This window comes from Melospiza melodia, chromosome 15, assembly GCF_035770615.1.
Source record: "Melospiza melodia melodia isolate bMelMel2 chromosome 15, bMelMel2.pri, whole genome shotgun sequence".
In the NCBI taxonomy this organism is placed as follows: domain Eukaryota; kingdom Metazoa; phylum Chordata; class Aves; order Passeriformes; family Passerellidae; genus Melospiza; species Melospiza melodia.
The window spans coordinates 19,293,467-19,312,709 of record NC_086208.1 but is presented as its reverse complement, the minus strand read 5'-3'; the positions used below and the strand labels follow the sequence as shown (position 1 = coordinate 19,312,709).

Here is a 19,243-nt window from a genome sequence, read left to right as displayed (position 1 = left end):
TGTAAACCTGACATGTGTGAAGAGTAAGTGAATTTCTCTTTTCATGTTCAAGCAACTAAAAGAGGAAGGACAAAGTTTCTCCTCTTTTGTTGTGAAAAAGGAGAGTCAGTGTCAGCATCCATCATTCAACCACTGCTGGCTGCAGCTTCACCACAAAGGAGGAAATTTCTGTTCTGGCTTCCTTTCTAAAAAAAGGTTGAGTTATGGTTCATGAACGTCACCAGTGCAGAGAGAAACTCCGACTTTTCCTCTGACGCAATGTGTGAGGAAAATTTACTCAAATTCTCAACTGCAAATTATAAAGTGAGCAAAGGAGGGCTCACCCACTACTTCCAACCTAAGGAACCCCAGGGAGAGGATCGTGCCACACCAGCCACTGCACTCCCTCTCCTGGATTCACACCCTCGTGCTCCATAAGCTGATCCATGGTCCCAGCCCACCTGTGCAGCTGCTCCAGAACAGCCTGGGCACAGCTGCACCTGGGACCTGTCCCCTCCCTGCCCTCATAACCCCGTGCTGAACAGCAGGTCAGCTGTGTGGGCTTTTTCTGTGACACACACACACAACTGACCAGGATCACCTCTCCACCTTCCCTAGACTCACACCACAGGCTCCATTTCTCCCAGGTAGGTTTTGCAGGAGCTTTAAGCACGTTCTTCCACAAGGCTCACCAGTGAGAGATATAATAATCCATGTTTTCCACAGCAGCTGCTGTCAGAAGTCTCTGCAGCACACACAAAAACCTCCCTTGCTGCTGAAGGAACAAATCTGGGTATCTGGAACTGTGTAGCTCTAATATCTCAGGGTTCCTTAGCTAACAAAGACTTCCTCCTGGAGCTCAGATGATCCCTGGGTGACACTTTAAAAAGCAGGCTGTTATTTCTTACCTGGCTGGGCTCTTGTGAAGTTAGGGGTTACCCTTGGTTTTATTTGGTAGGGTTTTTAACAGGGCTGCTATGACTGTGCGGGAATAGTTTATTCCCACTCACAGCTGTCCTCCGATGAGCTGAGTCTTTAGGACAGAAGAAAAGAGCTCTGCCTTTGTATTGTTTGTACGGAGGCACAGGACCCGGAGCAGTCAAACTTCCCTAAGGGCAAGTCCCATCACCCCGGGGGCAAAGAGATGCCAGCAACGGAGGATCCAGTCTGAAAAGCTCCCAAACACCTTTAAAAGCAGCATTACCGCAACAACCCACACATTACTGCCTCCTCAGCTAACAAAGCCGTGCAATCATCACCAATTCCAGGAATCAGCAAACACCTGCTGGAGCTGGGACTGCAGGGCCTGGACAGGAACCTCTGCCCTGGCCTCGCTCCCATCCCATCAGCACGGGCAGCTGGGGACTGCAACAGGGATTTTACAAACACATCAAGGCACACAAGGACAAAAGTTAATTAGGACTATTCATAAGCCTGGCTGGAGGAGTGCTGCATCCCATCCCTGAAAATTTAATTGCACTCAGTAGAGGAAAGCTAAAACATAGTAATCATAAAAAAATAACCCAAACAACAGAAAGAGATAATTTGGGAATAAAAACTGATTTCAATTTAATTCGAGCACTTGTTGGCCCTATTTATTTCACCAAGTAGTTCATGCAGGATAATGGCTTTACTGTGCATCTAACAGCATTAGAAGTTCCTAATAAATTAACAAGTGAAAATTAATGGCTGCTCAGTCCATTAAATCTCGTTTATTTTATTTTTGTTGTAATAATATAGCAATCACAAGTTTGCATTATTAAACCAATATTTATTAGAAGAACTCGTTTTAATTGGATCCCTGATGTGATAATCCTGTACAGTGTGTATTTCCTTATTTCATCAATTTTTTGCATTTATTTCTCATTATATTTAAATGACTGTGATATTCAGGGTCTTTTCCTAATGCTACGAAAGTTAAGCAACCATTTAAAATATTTTATTTCACACAGATTCAACACTTACTACACAATATAATGAGAACATCATGAGGCCCTTCAGAAGCTATTTTAACTCTTTTAGTCTCTTGAGAAAGGGCAGAAGAATGAAAGACAGAGATATGAATATCTGAAAGCATCTTAACAAATTGTAAAATCAATTTTTTCCTCTTAGCCCCTCAGTGTCCTGGATAAACACTTCAGTTGTTTTTCAAGACAGGAGGAGTTTTATCACTGGTCTTAATGCAAAGTGTGAGCTGCCCTGCACAACTCAGGCAAAAAGATAAATATATATATTGGCAAAAGGGTTTGAATGGTAGTGACTGCACAAGAAATTACAAAACAGAGGAGGCACTTTAATAAAGGGCTGCTGTGCTATTCCAGCAGCAACTCTTTGGAGGGGAGAGAGCACAACTCCTCCCCAGCCTCCCTCCTCTCCCTGCTCCTTGTCTCTGCCACAATAACTGAGTGTGTAGCTGCTCCCTAACTGCTTGTACCAACATTATTGCTCCAGCCTGACAGCAGTGCTTTGTTTCTGGGAATGCCAATGGAATACAACAACTCCACACACATCACCCAGGCTGATGTCAGAGGCACGAACAAGTGCAAGGGGGAGAGAAAAACTTGGAGGGGCTGCAGGGAGCAGAAATCTGTGCCCAGAGAGGGGGAATTGACCTGTGGGGAGATGAGAAAGGCACTGACGCACAAGCAGGACTGCAGGCAGAAAGTCACGGAATCACACAGGAAAAGCTGAGCTGGAAGGAACCCACAAGGATCACTGAGCCCAGCTCCTGCCCTGCACAGCCCCATGGCACCACAAGGATCACTGAGCCCAGCTCCTGCCCTGCACAGCCCCATGGCACCACAAGGATCACTGAGCCCAGCTCCTGCCCTGCACAGGACCATGGCACCACAAGGATCACTGAGTCCAGCTCCTGCCCTGCACAGCCCCATGGCACCACAAGGATCACTGAGTCCAGCTCCTGCCCTGCACAGGACCATGGCACCACAAGGATCACTGAGCCCAGCTCCTGCCCTGCACAGCCCCATGGCACCACAAGGATCACTGAGTCCAGCTCCTGCCCTGCACAGCCCCATGGCACCACAAGGATCACTGAGCCCAGCTCCTGCCCTGCACAGCCCCATGGCACCACAAGGATCACTGAGTCCAGCTCCTGCCCTGCCCCATGGCACCACAAGGATCACTGAGTCCAGCTCCTGCCCTGCACAGCCCCATGGCACCACAAGGATCACTGAGTCCAGCTCCTGCCCTGCCCCATGGCACCACAAGGATCACTGAGTCCAGCTCCTGCCCTGCCCCATGGCACCACAAGGATCACTGAGTCCAGCTCCTGCCCTGCACAGCCCCATGGCACCACAAGGATCACAGAGTCCAGCTCCTGCCCTGCACAGGACCATGCCAAGAGTCACACCCTGTGCCCAGGAGCAGGGCCCAGCACTCCTGGAGCCCTGTCAGGCTCAGGCCCATGTGCACTCCCTGTACCTTCACCTGCAGACCCAACCTGCCTGTCCCACAGAGGCCACACAGCCGGGCTGGTGAGGACTCTGCAGCAGCACAAAGGTTGGGCAGGGCTGTAAACCCTGCCCATGAAGCTCGGGCAGGACAGAGGTCACTGACACGGGTTTGCAGCAGGCAAATCCCAGCAGATGGAGCTGAGCAGGAGGATGGCAGCCAGGGGGGTTTGCACACAGGGACTGGGCTGTAGCCACCCTGCACACGAGGGCTGAGCCCCTGCAGGCGCTCCCAGACAAGGCCATGAAATATTAAAGCTCCTCACACTCAGGGACAGAAAACTGAAAACAAGGTAGCTCGAAACTGGCATTGAAAAAGAAATAAATTTACACGTGGACACACAGAGCTGTGACTGATCCTTTGCTGGTTACTGCATCAGATGGGCAGCCCCAAGAGAAGTGTGGAATCACAGAATATCCCCAGCTGGAAGGGACCCACAAGGAGCAAGTCCAGTGACCCCAAAATCACACCATGATGTGAAACACAGCATCCTTCAGGGTCTTGCAGACAGCCTCTGCCACTTCACATCCTCACAGCTTTCCCATTTTCCTGGTATCACCTCAAACCCAAGAACATGATCAAGTCCTGTAAATATTGTGTGGTCAACTACCAACACAACCAAAGCTGTGCTCACACCCAAGATGTTTCTGAAATATTTATGTTCCTTCTCAATTATCCTTATTCATTAAGTTCCTTGTGTATTATCCCCGGTTTTCCCCACCAAAATGTAAATAATTTAAGGAACACCTTGTTCAGTGGCTTCTAAGAAGCAAATGTGCCATGTTTCCATTTTAACTGGTACATTCTGCCCTTATCAGATGAGTTCCACAAGAAATAACACCCACCTCTCTGCAAAACTGTTTTCTAAATTAAAAAAAAAAAAAATACAACCCACCACTTAAAAGAAGGTGTTCCTTCCATACAGGAATCCTGGCTCCCCTAAAACCACTGGTGATACCAAAACAAATAAATACAGTAATGACTTCAAAAGAAAAATGTGCATATGAAAATATATTACAAAATGTCAGGAGATTTATGGCTGTGTGTGTAGCACCACTAAAGCTCTTGAAAAAAAGCATTTACTATCTCATAAAGCAGGACTACAGATACTGCCCAGCTTGTAGAAATTACTGAGTGCCCATCAAGTGTCTGGTTTCTGCAGATCAGACCCTAAAAATGTTGAGTTGAACACTCATCACACCTCATTTCCAGGGCAAATGCTGCTGGTTTCTCAGGTGCACAAAACAGCCTCACTTCTGCTCAGAACAGTGCTAGAAACTCAGATTTTTGCAGGTTTGTATGAATGCCAGATGTAGATGCCATTCTTACCACATTTTTGGGTCTCTGAAGAGAACAGAGGCACCAAAATCCTGCAAGCAGCTGGAGCAGATCAGTGCCTGCTCACAGAGCAAAGCAGGGAAGCCACAAACACCCAGCTGCCTGTGCTGGGTAGGTGTTAATGGCACACTTGTGCCCAGCTTGGTCTGAAAAGTGATAAAAATGCTCATCCTGAAAGCTGGGCTTGCAAGATAAGCAACTGTGACAAAGGATGCATTTTAATGGCAGAAGAATGTGTGCTCTCAACTTTTATCACCCAATAGAGGATGAAAAAACCCTTCTGCCAGGGAGACCCGGACTCACAGGTCAGCTCTGACACCAAAGGGCACAAAGGTTTAAAGAAAGGTCCTGCTGGGGCAGGATGGGCCTTGGCAGCTGTGCCCAGAGCAGGAGGGAAGGAAGAGCCTCTGAAGGAGCTCCCCTGTGCAGCACCAGAAACCATCAGTTGGTCTGAGACCAGAGTTTTGCAGGTGGAAATGACTTCCTCCTCCAGCAGTAAAAACAAGGAAAAATCCTTCTTGCCAGGAGAGTCACACTGAAATCCCTGAAGGCCTCTCCAGCCTTCTGCTGTCTGCCACAGGTTCTCCCAGCAGAAAACCTGGGGTGTCTGTCACACCTCAGAAACTGAGCACTTGGAGAAGTAATACATGCTGAGCAAATACACAAGCAAATAAACTAATCCCTGTTTACTAATCTGTCAGGAGATAGCAGCAGTACATGCTTCCAGATCCCAGCAGATAAACACGACAGCAGGAATACATTTGTTATTCTAATTCCTCAGCCCTACAACAAAACAAATATTTTTTTCCTGTCCTTTCTTCAAACAATCCCACCTGATCAGTCCAGGAATTTGCTGCATAGCCCTCATTCCCACAAGCAACGTTTCTGCAAAGCTCGAGCCCTTTTCCATGTGAAACTTGCTCTGTCTCATGGATACAATAGCTAATTTTGGACTTACCCTGCTCCTGCTGGGCCAGAGTCATCACTGGCATGGCTCCACTGTAATTCAGTCTACTGATGCATTACAGACAATGCACAACATGAGCTAATCCTTAATGATGCTTTTCCCCCTCTCCCCCCTCCCCAACATATTATTTGAGTAAATAGTAAAATGACATACGTTAAAATTATTAAATGAAAATAACAAACAGCAAACTAAAACCAGGCTAAAATCGTCTTGCAAACGCTAATTTCAGATGACACAGTAATCAGATTCACAGATACATTAGGACAAGCAGTGCAGCCCAGAGGAAAAGGCACAGCTCTTAAAGTCACAAGGCCTGGTCAGAGCTGCAGCTCTGCACTGACTTCAGAGAGATCTTTCTATGCTCCATTCCCCAACCTCTGACACACAGATGGGATATCTCAGTGCAGAAAACCTAACCACGGTCATTTCTGAACAATAAAGAAGCAGACATGAAGTTGTGTTTAAAAACAAATGCCAAGCTACAAGGGGCTCCCACCAAACAGGCTGATGCCTCCCCCATACTGAGGTGTAAGATCTGCAGGATGCAGGCTCAGTGTCATAAATGAACATGAAATGTTTTCATTTCTGCACATATTTTCATTAACAGAGGAGGAACAGCCAGGGCAATCTCTGAAGGTGAGTATTCATCACTTGTGATACATGTTTGTGTTATTTATTTTCAACCTCTACTTTTTTTTTTTTCTTTAATAAAGCGTTGTGTTTGGCCCAACTCTTTTCTTCCTTTAAATCATAAAATATCAAATCCTTCCTTATTTAAACCACCTTGTTAGGAGTCACAGAAGTTCCAAGGGCCTTCATGCTCTGCTCCCTAACGGGTCAGCATCAGCCACACACAATACCCAGGTCACAGCAGCAGGGCTGCTACAGCAATTTTCTTCTTTTGAAATGGTAAATATTTCAGGGAAGTGCTTTAAACAGTGAATTAAGTACGTGGAAAGCAAGCTGCTTACCAAGAACTTTAAAAATATAGGTTTTAAGGCGTTTGTATTGTGTGGTGGCTCTACAGGTTTTGATTTCTGCTTCAAGTAGAAGCCGGAGCAACTCTAACAAAGGCTGAGAGCTCTCATTTGCATTACTGGCCAAAATCTTAGCCACAGTCATTCAGCACCAAAAAAGATAAGGAGGCTTTATTTTTCCTTTTAAAAAAACACTGCAGTTGTTGGAAGAAAATTTTAGGAGCTCCAAACATCCACATTTCTAAGCTACTTGCTTCACTTTTTCATGCAACAGATGCTGCTTTGTATCAGCTCCTGCATATTAAATCATTCTGACAACCAAGAAAGCATACATTTGTTTGTGCCAGAGAGAAGCATGAATACACACACACACACAGATATCTTCTCACGCAGAAGCACACAATTATGCAGCATTCAAATATTTGGAATGAACTTTGGCCTTTGCTTTAAAAAAAAAAAGTACTCTCAAACAACAATCAGGAACAGACCCAGCAGTCATCTGGCTGAGCTCACAGAAATCAACAATCTGCAGCAATAAAACACCACTTGTGGGCAGCCATTTGAAAGTTACTTGGAAAATTATTCTTAGGTGGGATAGTTTTATACACGTCTTTTATGATTTATGATGGCTCTATGGATCGAGTTCGGAACGCAGACTAAAAATAAAATCTATGTTCATTCAAAAAATGGAGGAAAAAAATCAGTTCTATTCACCCTCACATGTGTGGGGTGTTTTTGCACTCCGAACGACCTCCTTCAACTCTGCCATTTGCATTCCCGATTTAAAAAGTAACTCGAAAACATCAGCAGAGCAGGGCTCTAAATCACCTCTTCAGAGGAGTAATAAGGAAGAAGCCAAACAACCCAAACAAAACCGTTTTCCTGACGCACTAATCACAAGAAAATCGTAATGCAACAGCACTTGAGAACACGCTGAAACTTCTGACAATGAGAGCACCCTCAGTGAGTGGAACTGATCCGCAGCGCTTCCAACTTTTTTTTTTTTTTCTTTTTTTATGATCTCGGCCAGAGGCATATTTTCTCCACTACGTTTTCTCTCTGGTTACTAGAGAGTAATTCAATTCTGTAGCCAGTTACGGGGTTTTTCTGAACTAGACAAGGAGCAGGCAGAGAGGACCAACACCGCAGCGAGCGCGGCAGGGCCGGGACGCCAAACGAGCCCTGTCCCGGCCGTGCCGGAGCTCGGGGGTCCCTGAGGGTCCCTGCGGGTCCCGCTGCTCCCCCGCACCCCGCAGGCCCCGGGGCCGCGCCCTCCGCAGCCCGGTACCTGGGGATGGTGATGCACTTGGTGTTGATGTTCTGCGTGGTGATCGCCTTTTCCAGCTCGTCCAGCTGCCCCGTCTTCTTCAGCTTCTTCACCAGGCTCTTCACCGCCTTCTCGCACCATTTCTCCTCCTGCCCGTTCTGCTCGCCTTTCTTCCAGCCCAGGAGCCGCTTGACGATGGGAGGAGTGAAGGGCAGGATGGAGGACATGCTGGCTGTGCCGGCAGCGCCCGCCGCCGGCTCCGCGCTCTGCCCGCCGCCCCCCGCGCTCTGCCCGCCGCCGCCGCCTCACACCGCGCGGCCCTGCCCGGCCCGGCCCGGCCCGGCCGCTCCCCGCCCGCCGCTGCCTCAGCGCCGCGGGCCCGCGGCTCCAAACTTTGCCCGGAGTTCGCCGCCTCTCCCCGGCGGCGGCAGCTCCCTCCTCCTCCCCCTCCTGCCCCGCTCTGTGTGCGCGGAGAGGCGCCCACTCCAGCTCATTCCCAGTCTGTCTCTCATGCAAATTGCCTGCTGGCCGCCCCGGCCCGGCTTCCACCCCCTCCTTCCCTCCCAAACACGCCGCCGAGGGAGGGAGGGAGAGAGGGAGGGAGGATGGAAGGAGGGCGGGGAGGCGGCCGGCCCGCCGGGAACTCCGCGCCTCCATCGCCGCCTGCGGAGGCCCCGGCTCCCCGAGGGGATCGCGCTCCGCGGGGCCCACGGCGAGGGCAGAAAGGCCCAGGAGCAGGACAAGGAGAGGTGCCGGGACAAACCCCACCGAGGGCAGGCAGGAAAATAAGCACAAGTGTAAAGCCCCACAAGTGTAAAGTCCGCTCAGTGAGGGAAAGGGGACGAGAGGGTCCACGGCGTGGCTGCGGCCCCTGCCACGGACATTTCGTCCATTCCCACACAGATACCCGAACGCAGCTTGGCCAGCCGTGCTCAGACAATCAGCTGCTTTTTGTTCCAACCCTTTTAATTTACTATTCCATTCCCTCATCTTTCCACCCCGAGCAACAGGCACCCGAATAATTTTTGCCCTGTATCAGACAAAAAGGACACCCTGGAGGTGTTTACCGCCGCAGCTGGTCAGAAATTCTCAGACGGAATATTTTTGTCAGAGGATGGCAGTTTGTTCACATCTAGGTGTTTTGTAGAGATGCTTCGGTTTGGGCTGACTCAGGGTGGCATCCAGGTACATTTCCAGTTTCTAACTTTCCATCACTGGGCAGACTGGGTTGTCACACTCCCCAGTCTCAAGGATGCTGAAAGGCAGCCCAGGTCCTAAAAAAACATATAATTATAAACTTTAGCTACTCAAAGCAGCAGTTCTCTCTTAAACTACCCCAAAATGGTGCTGAGCAAGGACTCTCACAGGCACCTGGTGATTCTGCAGGAGCCCCCAACCAGGCTGGTTCCTTTTATCTGGTCCAGCTGCATCTCATCTCCCTGCAGCAGCTGCCCAGGAGCCACAGGGTGAAATTTTGTGGGACTTGGCTCCCGAATGCTGAGTTTTCAAGCTGAGATACGCTTCCCAGTTTTCTCCATCCTATCAGAAGGGGCGGCGGTGAGCCCGAATTTGGGAAGCCTGCGGGGCAGCTCGGCAGCTCCCAGACCCGCGGGTTGTTGCCAACCCACATTCCCATACTCCGGGATCCAGAGTAACCCGGGGGAGACTCCTCGACAGCGGCATCCCAAAGCTCCCTGTGGGTGCCTGTGGATTTGGAGCGGCCAGCCATCCACACTGCCTCCTGGCAACTCAGCAACCGATGGCATCAGACAGCGGCTGAGCTCTGAGGCAGCTGCCTTGGCTTTCACAGGCACTTCAAACCCAGGCTTTTATTCCAAACTGACAGCACCAATTTTTGAAATATTAATATTGGATGCAAATTAAATATGTCTTTCTTTTTTTTTTTTTTCCTTCAGCATTCTCATATTATTCCCCAACATGCATTCCCTGAGTGTCTTGAATTTTGGAGGCTCACCACTAAAATTTTGGACTGTTGCCTTGACCCAGTTTTTGGCTGCTTTGGTTGAGATGCCTGAAGTACAAAGATGTGGAACCCCTGTAGATGATGATCCCAACATCGTTTAAGGAAATATCTTCTCAATACCTCTAAAGCACTGCAAATAAAATTACTGATACTATTTACACTAAAAGCAGGATGCCTCAGTTACTGACTTGCTGGTGCTGTCGACTTGCTGTATATTTGTGTTTTTCTGAAAAGGCCAAGTTTCTGATAGTTTGTGATTATTTAAGGGTCTGAACTCTGATTTAAAAGTTGTTCACAACTCCAGAAAATGGCTTGAATATGTCAACCAAGTGAAACACAGATGGGGAAGTCAAATTTTTTTAAATGCAGAAATACATTCTTACTACATTTTGAAATGGGGTGAAGTTAAATAATCTTTTTCTGTTTTGTCAATTCTTGCCCCAGCACATTTTGCAAGCCCAAAGGCTGAAGGACCTGCCTCAGACCTGCTAAGTCCATATTACACCAGGGTGATCTCAGAGCAGATTTCTGTTCTGGGGAACAGCATTTCTTTCTGGCTGTTTTAGATAGAAAACCACGGGCACTATTCCATGCTTTTTTCATCCAGAAAAATTTTGATAATACTCAAATCCCATCTCTACACTCACAATTCATGCTGTGACCTTGGTTCAGCAGAGCTTCTAGAATTTTCTGTCCATGTTCATGGGCTGATCTTCACTCCTCACAGTCATATCACAAGTCATGGTCTGGGTACATTTGAATAAGGGGAAGGAGAGGAAGAGCTGAGTGGTTTGCTTGTGCTTGTACAGTGATTTAGTGGCAAAAGGGTGAAGATAATTTGCTAAACACTAAACCAAACTGGGTCTCTTGCTTACAACCTCGAAATGAGGTGTAGGCAGCTAAACCACTGATCTAAACTCTGGGCCACAGCAGCACTGAAAACACTCCTGAAAACAAACAAACAATTGGGCTTGGGATGTGGGATACATTTCTATACTTAAGGACATGATATTTAATGGAACAGCTTGTGTGCTTGCTGGGGTTACCTGTCAGAAAGAACTGGTCTATGAAAATATTACTTTCTGAACCCCTAGACAGTAATCCTTTATTTCTGAGAGTTTTGGACACTCATGGTGGAAAAATTAACAGGAAAAGCAGGACCGTCCCAATTCTGCATGGTCTGGATCCGATTGCTGGTTTACAAAATGTCTGACGTCTTGGAAGCCACCACTAGGCAGGAGAAGTTTATGCTTCTTTTTTGTGATTGTGCTCATTTTTTGTGGAACAATTTGTTCTTTACTTTTAAAAAGTCATTATCTTTTCTTGTATTTGGAATTGTAGAGGTTCAGGGCCACAGTCTGCTCTTACTGAGAAATAAAGATATATGTAGTCTGCAATAATGTGAGGAAACTAAACACTTCAAGAAAAAAAACCCAAACCCTTTACAGCTCTTTTGCATTTCTTAACCTTTTACTAATACACTAGCACCTTAAAATTACTGAAAAAATAATATCTGCATACCTTGGGTTTTGATATGATTAATGAATAGGACCAGGATTAAAATTCTCCTTTCACAAAGAGAAAAATCAGGCTCTGCTTTAGGAACAATATCAAATTAGCATGAGAAACAAGAAGGTGTTCACTGGAGCTCAGCTGTGCATATATGTACCTTTATCCAAAATATTTTTAACGGCTTCAGAGACTGAAGAATTGTTGTGTGCTTTGCTCCACGTTCCCTTTGCATCCTTTGAGTAGCAAGAAGGGATTTTTGGGGCAGACAGGAAGGTGTTCAGGGCGAGCTGGGACAGGCAGGATGGAAGCAGCGTGGCCAGAGCACGCTGTTCCCTGCCTGGGCTCGGGCTCTGAGGGAGCCGGCTGCCTGCTCCAACAGCTCCCAACGTGCCACTGTGGCTGGGCTGAAAATCAGGGAGTGGTTGAGAAGCAGTTTCTGAGGTGCTGCCCCCATTTCTACCTCACTGGCTGAAATATTAAATGTAATTTCCTACCTGTACATGGAATTTTGCAATTCCCAGGTGGACAAGCTGGGAAGCTCACAGCAGACAGGCTGGTGGCCTCAACTCCTCTTGTCCAGTGTTCTCCATGAAGGGTGAGATGGGCAGCACTGAAAATGAGGAGTTTTAAATTGGGTTATCTTCATTGCTTACCTTGTAAATAAGGGCTGTGACATTTAACTTGGAACCTAAATCATGTATAATGTGCATAAACAAGGGAAAGTGTGGGAGCTTTCCCTGATGAAGGTAATATATATATCTATATGTGTAGAACAGCATTTATATGCAAGCAAACCTATCTTAATCACTCAGAACAAACCTACGGGAAAATAGTTTCTGGCGTGAGTCATGAAAAAAGCGAGGCCTTTCTAAGTTAATGTCTTCAGCAGTAATGTCAGCTCTGTGAAATACACAGCTCAGTCAAATCCTTGCAGGGTACCACAACTATTCTTCTCTGCAGATGAGAAAACATGCACACACAATAAAAAGTTGTTTTGTTGGAAATTCCTATTGCTTCATACACACAAGCCAATTCACCTGCATGTTCCAAGAGCCTCAGTGGTGCAAAAAGCACACAACCACTTCTAGTTAAGCCAGAATCCTTTCTGTTACCACGGCAGCACCTCTTGCCTAAGGAAAAAATACAAGGCAGCAGCACGTCCAGAGTGATCCTTCTGAAACACTCTCCCAGTTCCTGGCAGTTATTTGTGTAGGCGCTCCTGAACTGGAGCTGACCTCCCTGGAGAGCCATGGACAGGCCACTCCTGCGCTCCTAAACCTCTCTGCTTCTGATTTACACCTCTGAGTAGCCTTCCCATGGCCCATGTGGGGCACAGGACAGAGCTGCTCTGAAGAAGAACTGAAATTATCCACTGCAAATAACAATTCCCTCGTGATTTCCTTTATGAACTGTACAGGTCTCGGCAGAGAGAGAAAGGGCAGTGTTGAGGCTGGGGCAGGCGAGTGATCTCCCAGGAAATGTGAGTTTTCCCCTGTGTGTCTCAGTGAGATGTGAGGCAGCCTGGGCCTCAGGGGGTGTTTGTGGTGAGCTGGGGGGCCCTGGCTGCTCCCCTGGGGTCGGGGCTGCTCGGGGCACTCGCAGCTGTACAGGAAGTGGCCGAGCTCTGCTTCACTGCCATGGCACATGCTGCTGGGCAGGGCTCAGCCCCCCTCACAAACCAAACCCTTATGGGACAGGCTGCAGGGCCTCAGCCCCTCACAAACACCTCCAGAGAGAATCCCAGCTTTGCTTCACTGGCATGGCACATCCTCCTGGGCAGGGCCTCAGCCCTCCTCACAAACCCCTCAAAGAACATCCTGCAGGGCCTCAGCCCTCCTCACAAACACCTTCAGAGGGAATCCTAGCTCTGCTTTTCCCTCCTTTTTTCTTGGCTTGGCTTTGAAATCTGACAATCACTAACTCAGCATATCCTGCTGGGCAGGGCCCCTCAGCTCTCCTCACAAACACTTTCAGAGGGTGCAGAGGGAATCCCAGCTCTGCTTCACTAACTCAGCACATCCTGCTGGGCAGGGCCACACGGCTCTCCTCACAAACCCCTTATGGCACATCCCTCCAGGCAGGGCCTCCTCCTCACAAACACCTTCATAGGGAATCCCAGCTCTGCTTTTCCCTCCTCCTTCCAGAGGCTTGGCTTTGAAATCTTAATAGGCTCTTACATGGGGAGTCCTGGCACGGTTTGCAAGTGTCCAATGTATGAAGGGAGACGGACGGTGATAGTCTGGAGGACAGTTCCTTGTTTGGTTTTGGAATTTCATAAGAGAAAATAAAAGATCTTGATGAGGACACTCCAGCTTCTTTCCTGCATGGCTGTCAGAGCACAGAAAGGGACACACAGGGACACAAAAGCCTCCTGAGGCTGAGCCCTCTCCTGAGCCACAATCACTGGGATAAGGCCTGATCTAATCTTTCCAAATGTGCTAACAGCCTGAAATTAATATGCTTTTAATTAGGCTGGAGATAAAACTGTCACTAGGGTGGCCACCCAGTGGGATGTGCTGATATCCTGAGGGATGCAGTGGAGGATTTTCAGCACCTGGGTGTGAGGAGGCAGCACCTGCATACTCAGCCCTGCCCAGACTTTGCATACAAGGAGCTGCTGTCAGGCTGCTCTCAGTGTGACAAACATGGCCCTGTCCCACTCTGGCAACCTGGAATTTCATGGGGTTTAATATGGCTAAGAAATAAAATCCAAATTCTCAGTTTTAGGGGCAGTGCTCCTCATGAGATGCGTCCCTGCCCTGGTTGCTGGAGGGAGCGAGGTGCTGCTGAGATTCCCTTGTCTGCTGTAATAAAAAAAGCACCAAAAGCTGCAGTCAGGAAAAAAGAGAGGAATAGGCCAGGCCCCAAAACCAGAGGCTCATTGCAGGTAGCACAAAAACTCCAGCTCTAGCCACAAACATTTATTTGAGATTCCTTACCCGTGTCCATATATGACTGTCTGTCGTTTCTCAATTCCTTGCTGTGTCTGCACCCTTTTTCTTCGCCAGGGCACATCTGTTAAAGTCTTTGCTTTGGTTTTGAAATGGGCATTTTCTATCCAGCTGAACTTTAAAAAAGCTCCTGAGCAAAGGCTTTAAAGGAGTAAATATAAATACATTATTTTTATGAATAAGCTCCTGTTTTCAATGTTCCACTTGCAGTGGCTTCTTGTCCACAACTGCTGGCATGTCTGGCCCTCTGCAAGAAGAATCCTCTTCTGGAGGAACACACTTTTCCTTGTGAGCAAGGGATATTCTCAAGGAACAATTTAATGAAAAAATTCACCTGTAATGAAGAGGTCAGTCCCACCAGTTTTGGGAAACAGAAACAGCCTGGCCAAACTGACCTCCCAGCACTGCAGGGAGATCCTGATCACGTTCAAACTCTGGGCCTGACTTTGCTTGGGCCAAGACTTGTGCAGAACCTGGGCTGAGCTTGAGACTGCTCACAAGATCATCCATGCACACAGCAGGGAGCAAATCCTTTGGATCCCAGCCCTACCTCACCCAAGTCAAGTGGGAGTTGACTAATTGCTATTACTATAGAGTTCAGTCAGTAGTTTTTATGTGGTGGTGGCTCCCCTACATTAAAACCAACAGTTAAAGGCCACTTCTTCATTTTTGAGGTTTACTTATTTAAGTTACCCTTTCTCTCTTTTTTTTTTCTTCAATTCTTTTAACCTAAAATGCATTGAAGGCCTCACAAAAGGACTGTCATTTTCATTTCAACCAAGAATACTCTAAGGCAGCAGCAAGGAGTGGCATGGAATTATTTGCCCATGAATAATATGTTAATATTTATACATAGCTTGGTTAGATAAGGGAAACAACTTGAAGATGTGTGGGAGAAGCTCTGCATGGCCATGCTGTGTGGAGCAATGTTTCCAGCTCCCTGTAGAATCCCAAGTGTTGATTTTGCCTCCTGACAGTTTAATGTGTAACCCAAGAAAGTGCATTCTTCAAGATAAAAAAGGGGGAAATCAAACCACCCCAATCTGCCTGCTCTCCCCTTCCAGGGGTTTCACTGCATTTTGAACAGAGCACAGTCCCTTTACTGTTGGGATCCTCAAACACAGCTGAACTGGAGGGAGTCCACAAGCTGTGCATGCAAACATACAAAAAACCTTGGGTTTATTTTTTTCTTTTGAGTCCTTACTATTGCAAAAATGCAGCTTTGCCTTTTCATAACATTTTCATAAAGCTCAAGTCCCACTTGGGCAGTAGAAATGGCACAAATGGGAAGAGAATGACAAGGAAATGTTCTGTGTGTGTAAGAGGAGGGATGTTTACTCCTTGTTTATTTGTTCTGGGGGAAATAAAGTGCTTTGTGTGAAGGCTCTTTGCAAGAGAGGCTGAAATGCTCTCTGGGCCCTGTAAAAGCATTGCCAAGTTTGTCAGCAGAGGGGAAAGAAATCTGGGCAAGCTGCCCTAAATTAAAACTAAACTTAAATCAAATTCAGTTTAAATACACAGAGTAGTCCTTGCTATGGGGGCTAAAGGCAGAAGTACCAACTCAAACACTGAAAACTCCTGAGTGAAACCTGTTCAAATGGGTCTGAAATTTAGCAAATAAATTAAAATAATAATAATAATAGTGTCGTTTCCTTCCTTCAGCTTTTGCTGGGTGTCAAAGGGGTCATGTTTCCTACCTTGTCCTGGCCCAGGTAAGAGATGAGATGAGGTGAGCTGAGGTGAGCTGAAAGTGGAGGTTCTGTTGCAATTCTGTCCTTCTGGGAGTTAAGGATTTAAGGAACATCACCTGTGTGAGCTTGCAGTCAGCTCCTGAGGGGTACGGGCATTGCAAAAGAAACCAGAGCTGTGGAGAAAGTCCAATTAATTATTAATTTTTAATTTACCTGAGATACTGAACAAATTAAGGATGCTGCTTTATTGGAACACATTAGGATCCTACACATTTATTCTTTCTTTTAGGATAAACTAACCAGCATAACTTGGATCTGGATCAAGATTTCAAGCCAAACCTCAGGACTGCCTGCATGAGGCTTCCTATTGGTTTCAATATGAGATTTTGGGGGTCTTTTAAAATGAAAATGTCACACCACTAGTTACAGGGGTTTCTGTAATGTGTCAGTCATTTTTTCAATATTGGTGGTCTTTCCCCTACCGAGTTTTTGGGAGTAGAATTGAAGATCACGTGCTCCAGCACTTAGAGAGACCCTGTGAAGTGAATGGAAGCCAATTTAGGCAGCTGGGTACAGCCTTGATAGAAATTTTCAAAGGAACACGTGATTTTTATGACCTTAGGACTATTTCTTGCCTCTGGAATTCTCTTTCATAGCTTAACTTCAGCTACCTCTTCACAAAAACCCTGTCCTGTTTGTTATCAGCACTCACAGATGTCCTTTACAGATTTCCCTATTTCAAAGTCCCCGAAACAAACTGTGGGTACTGGAGGGGGGAGTACAAAGCAAGGAGATAATTTCAGTTACCTAACATTTATTTGACTTAGTCATGCAGAACTGCATCAGTGCAGCTGATAGGGAGTGATGATTAAACCAGAGCCTGAGTCTTTATTCCCATGTGATCACTGCCATTATCTGCTATCAAGGTTGATCTGACAGTAACTTTTATTTAGAATCAGCCGCACTTCTTTCCCCGCCTACCCCAAAGGCACCAGAGCTGGTTGCAACTCCCCAGCTTGCAGAAAATAAAATGTAATTTGTGCCTCTGGTGCAATGAGGGAGCTGGGAAAAGAGATCTGGCTTCTTTATTCTGGGGGGCCTGATACAAAACCCATCACAGGCAGGAAATCAGGGTTTGTAAAGAATCCCAGAATGGGACCTTAAAGCTCATCCCATTCCACTATCCCAGGTTGCTCCAAGCCCTTTCCAACTCGGCCTTGGACACTTCCAGGGGTGGGGCAGCCACAGCTTCCCTGGCTGGTGGAGAGTTTGAACGTCCTTGGGTTGAAAAAAACAGAATGCTGTATGTCAGTTATTAAATGTCCATCAATTCCTTGTTTTCTCACATTCATATTTCAAAATATGTATATATTTCAGTATCCCTTGAAATATTGCATAATTTTGTGGTGTAGGCAAATTCCTGAAAGTAAGGATATTTTTATAACAATACAGAAAATATTAATAATGATCACTGTAGGCAGAAATTTCACTATGCTGCCCACTTACAGGATGTGGAATGTGCTGCTAGGTAAAGGTTAATGAACAGGTCCATACCTGAGCTCTGGTCCATAGGGAGTGACCTCGTGGCTGACCTTTCTTTTAGGGAAGCTGCCTCAGAAGTGACTCCCTCACTCCTGTGCCATCACTGCCCAGGAGCAGCCATGACAAACAAAGGGGTTCACAGAGCTTCCCAAAGAGCTGCTCCATTCCTGAAAGAAAGGAAGCCAGGTTAGAAACTAAATTTGCAAAGATGGTTGTCTGCAACTCTGGTTTCTGGTTTGGGGTTTGCATTGCTTTCTGCGTTGTTTCCTAAGAATTTAACCAGGCTTGCTGAGGTGGAGATTGAGGCATGTCTGAAATGAGTCAGCTTGTTTGTAGGTCTTCTGCCAGTTCTGAGAATTGTGTTTTCCTCAAAGACTCCTGAGCTGTGACCGGAGGATCTCCTGAGTCTGAAGCCTCCAGATCTCCATCCCATCAGATCCATCCCACCCTCCCAGCCCCTTCAGGCCCTGGCCCATTTTGGGGCTACCTGAGGAATGAGAAACAATGTTCCCTCCCTGTTTTTGGGATGTGGAGAGGCCTCAAGTCAGGGCAGAAATGTGGAGGCAGCCACCCAAATGTTAGTGCTACAATGAGGGAGACAGAGCCTTTTGTCTCTGCTGTCACTGAAGCTACAGAACAATTTATCTGATCTGTGCATGGAGCAGCGTTATGTGACTTTCCATTGTGTGCAAACATTTCTCTTGCTCAGAATGCTACACTTAATGGAGCAGTTAGTCCTGAAAGCTACAACGTTTTGTATTTCTTCAGTGTCATTAATGCTGGAAGAGACCAAGTCACCAGTTTGCCAGTACAGAGGATTAAACTTCCTGTTGCTACTTGTAGAACTCCATAGATTATGTGCAGTGCTTTGCACAAGTACAGTGAGACCTAAATACCTTACAATCTATTCATCTCTATCAGATAGAACTCCCTCCTCAGCCTAAATCATTAGTAAATGTTGTCTGAGTCATTAATGCACCAAAATTGATGAACACTGGATAGTTGAGATACATTCAAGGAGCAGAAAACTGACAGCAAACTATCCCATTCCCATCCACCCATTGTCACCCTCTCAAAGGGGAAAAAAAAAGAAAAAAAGGCAGTGGATTGTTCAAATGACAATGGGGTGAGGATGAAGGCATAAAGCCCTTTGAGAGAGAAGAAATTCCTTGTGAATAGAGTGGAAAAGCTGAAATTCTGCAAAGGGAGAAGGGCAGGGCTGAGATGCAGCTGAGCTGCACAGGATCACAGAACCATTAAGAAAAGCTCTCCAAGATCATGGAGTGAGTGTTAACCAGCAGCACAGGAAGAGAAGGGGTGAGGAGGAAGGGAAGGATGGGGGCAGCCAGGCCCAGCCTTGCAGGGGGGGTGGTGGGACGTGGGGAGGGTACCCAGAGCTCCTCCCCATCCACAGGACGGAGCGAGGCAAGGGCAGGGGTGGAAAAAGACACCCAAGCCAGCAGAGTCCCTGGTACAGTGCTGGTGGAGCAGGGCAGGAGGAACTTCTGAGGGGGAAAAAGATGTGCAGATTGAGAGCAAAAGAGATGCTGGTGTTTTCCAGAGC

At 46.9% G+C, this 19,243-nt stretch overlaps 1 protein-coding gene and 1 long non-coding RNA gene across 4 annotated transcripts in view; both read right to left on the bottom strand.

Annotated features, from left to right (window-relative positions):
- SMAD3 (SMAD family member 3) overlaps window positions 1-8,273 on the bottom strand; it is a 68,619-nt gene extending 60,346 nt beyond the window's left edge. For all 3 annotated transcript variants that reach the window (XM_063170004.1, XM_063170005.1, XM_063170006.1), the window contains exon 1: window positions 8,021-8,273. In XM_063170004.1, the coding sequence (XP_063026074.1) occupies window positions 8,021-8,226 (206 nt within the window). In that variant the 5' untranslated portion in view covers window positions 8,227-8,273. The remainder of the gene's footprint in view (window positions 1-8,020) is intronic.
- A 721-nt stretch (window positions 8,274-8,994) lies between these two features.
- Window positions 8,995-17,834, bottom strand: LOC134425037 (uncharacterized). The gene is made up of 4 exons (XR_010029577.1): window positions 17,692-17,834; window positions 16,144-16,310; window positions 11,990-12,105; window positions 8,995-9,273 (listed from the first exon to the last, which is right to left on the bottom strand). It is a non-coding gene; the product is annotated as an uncharacterized LOC134425037 (long non-coding RNA).
- Between the last annotated feature and the right edge of the window lie 1,409 nt (window positions 17,835-19,243).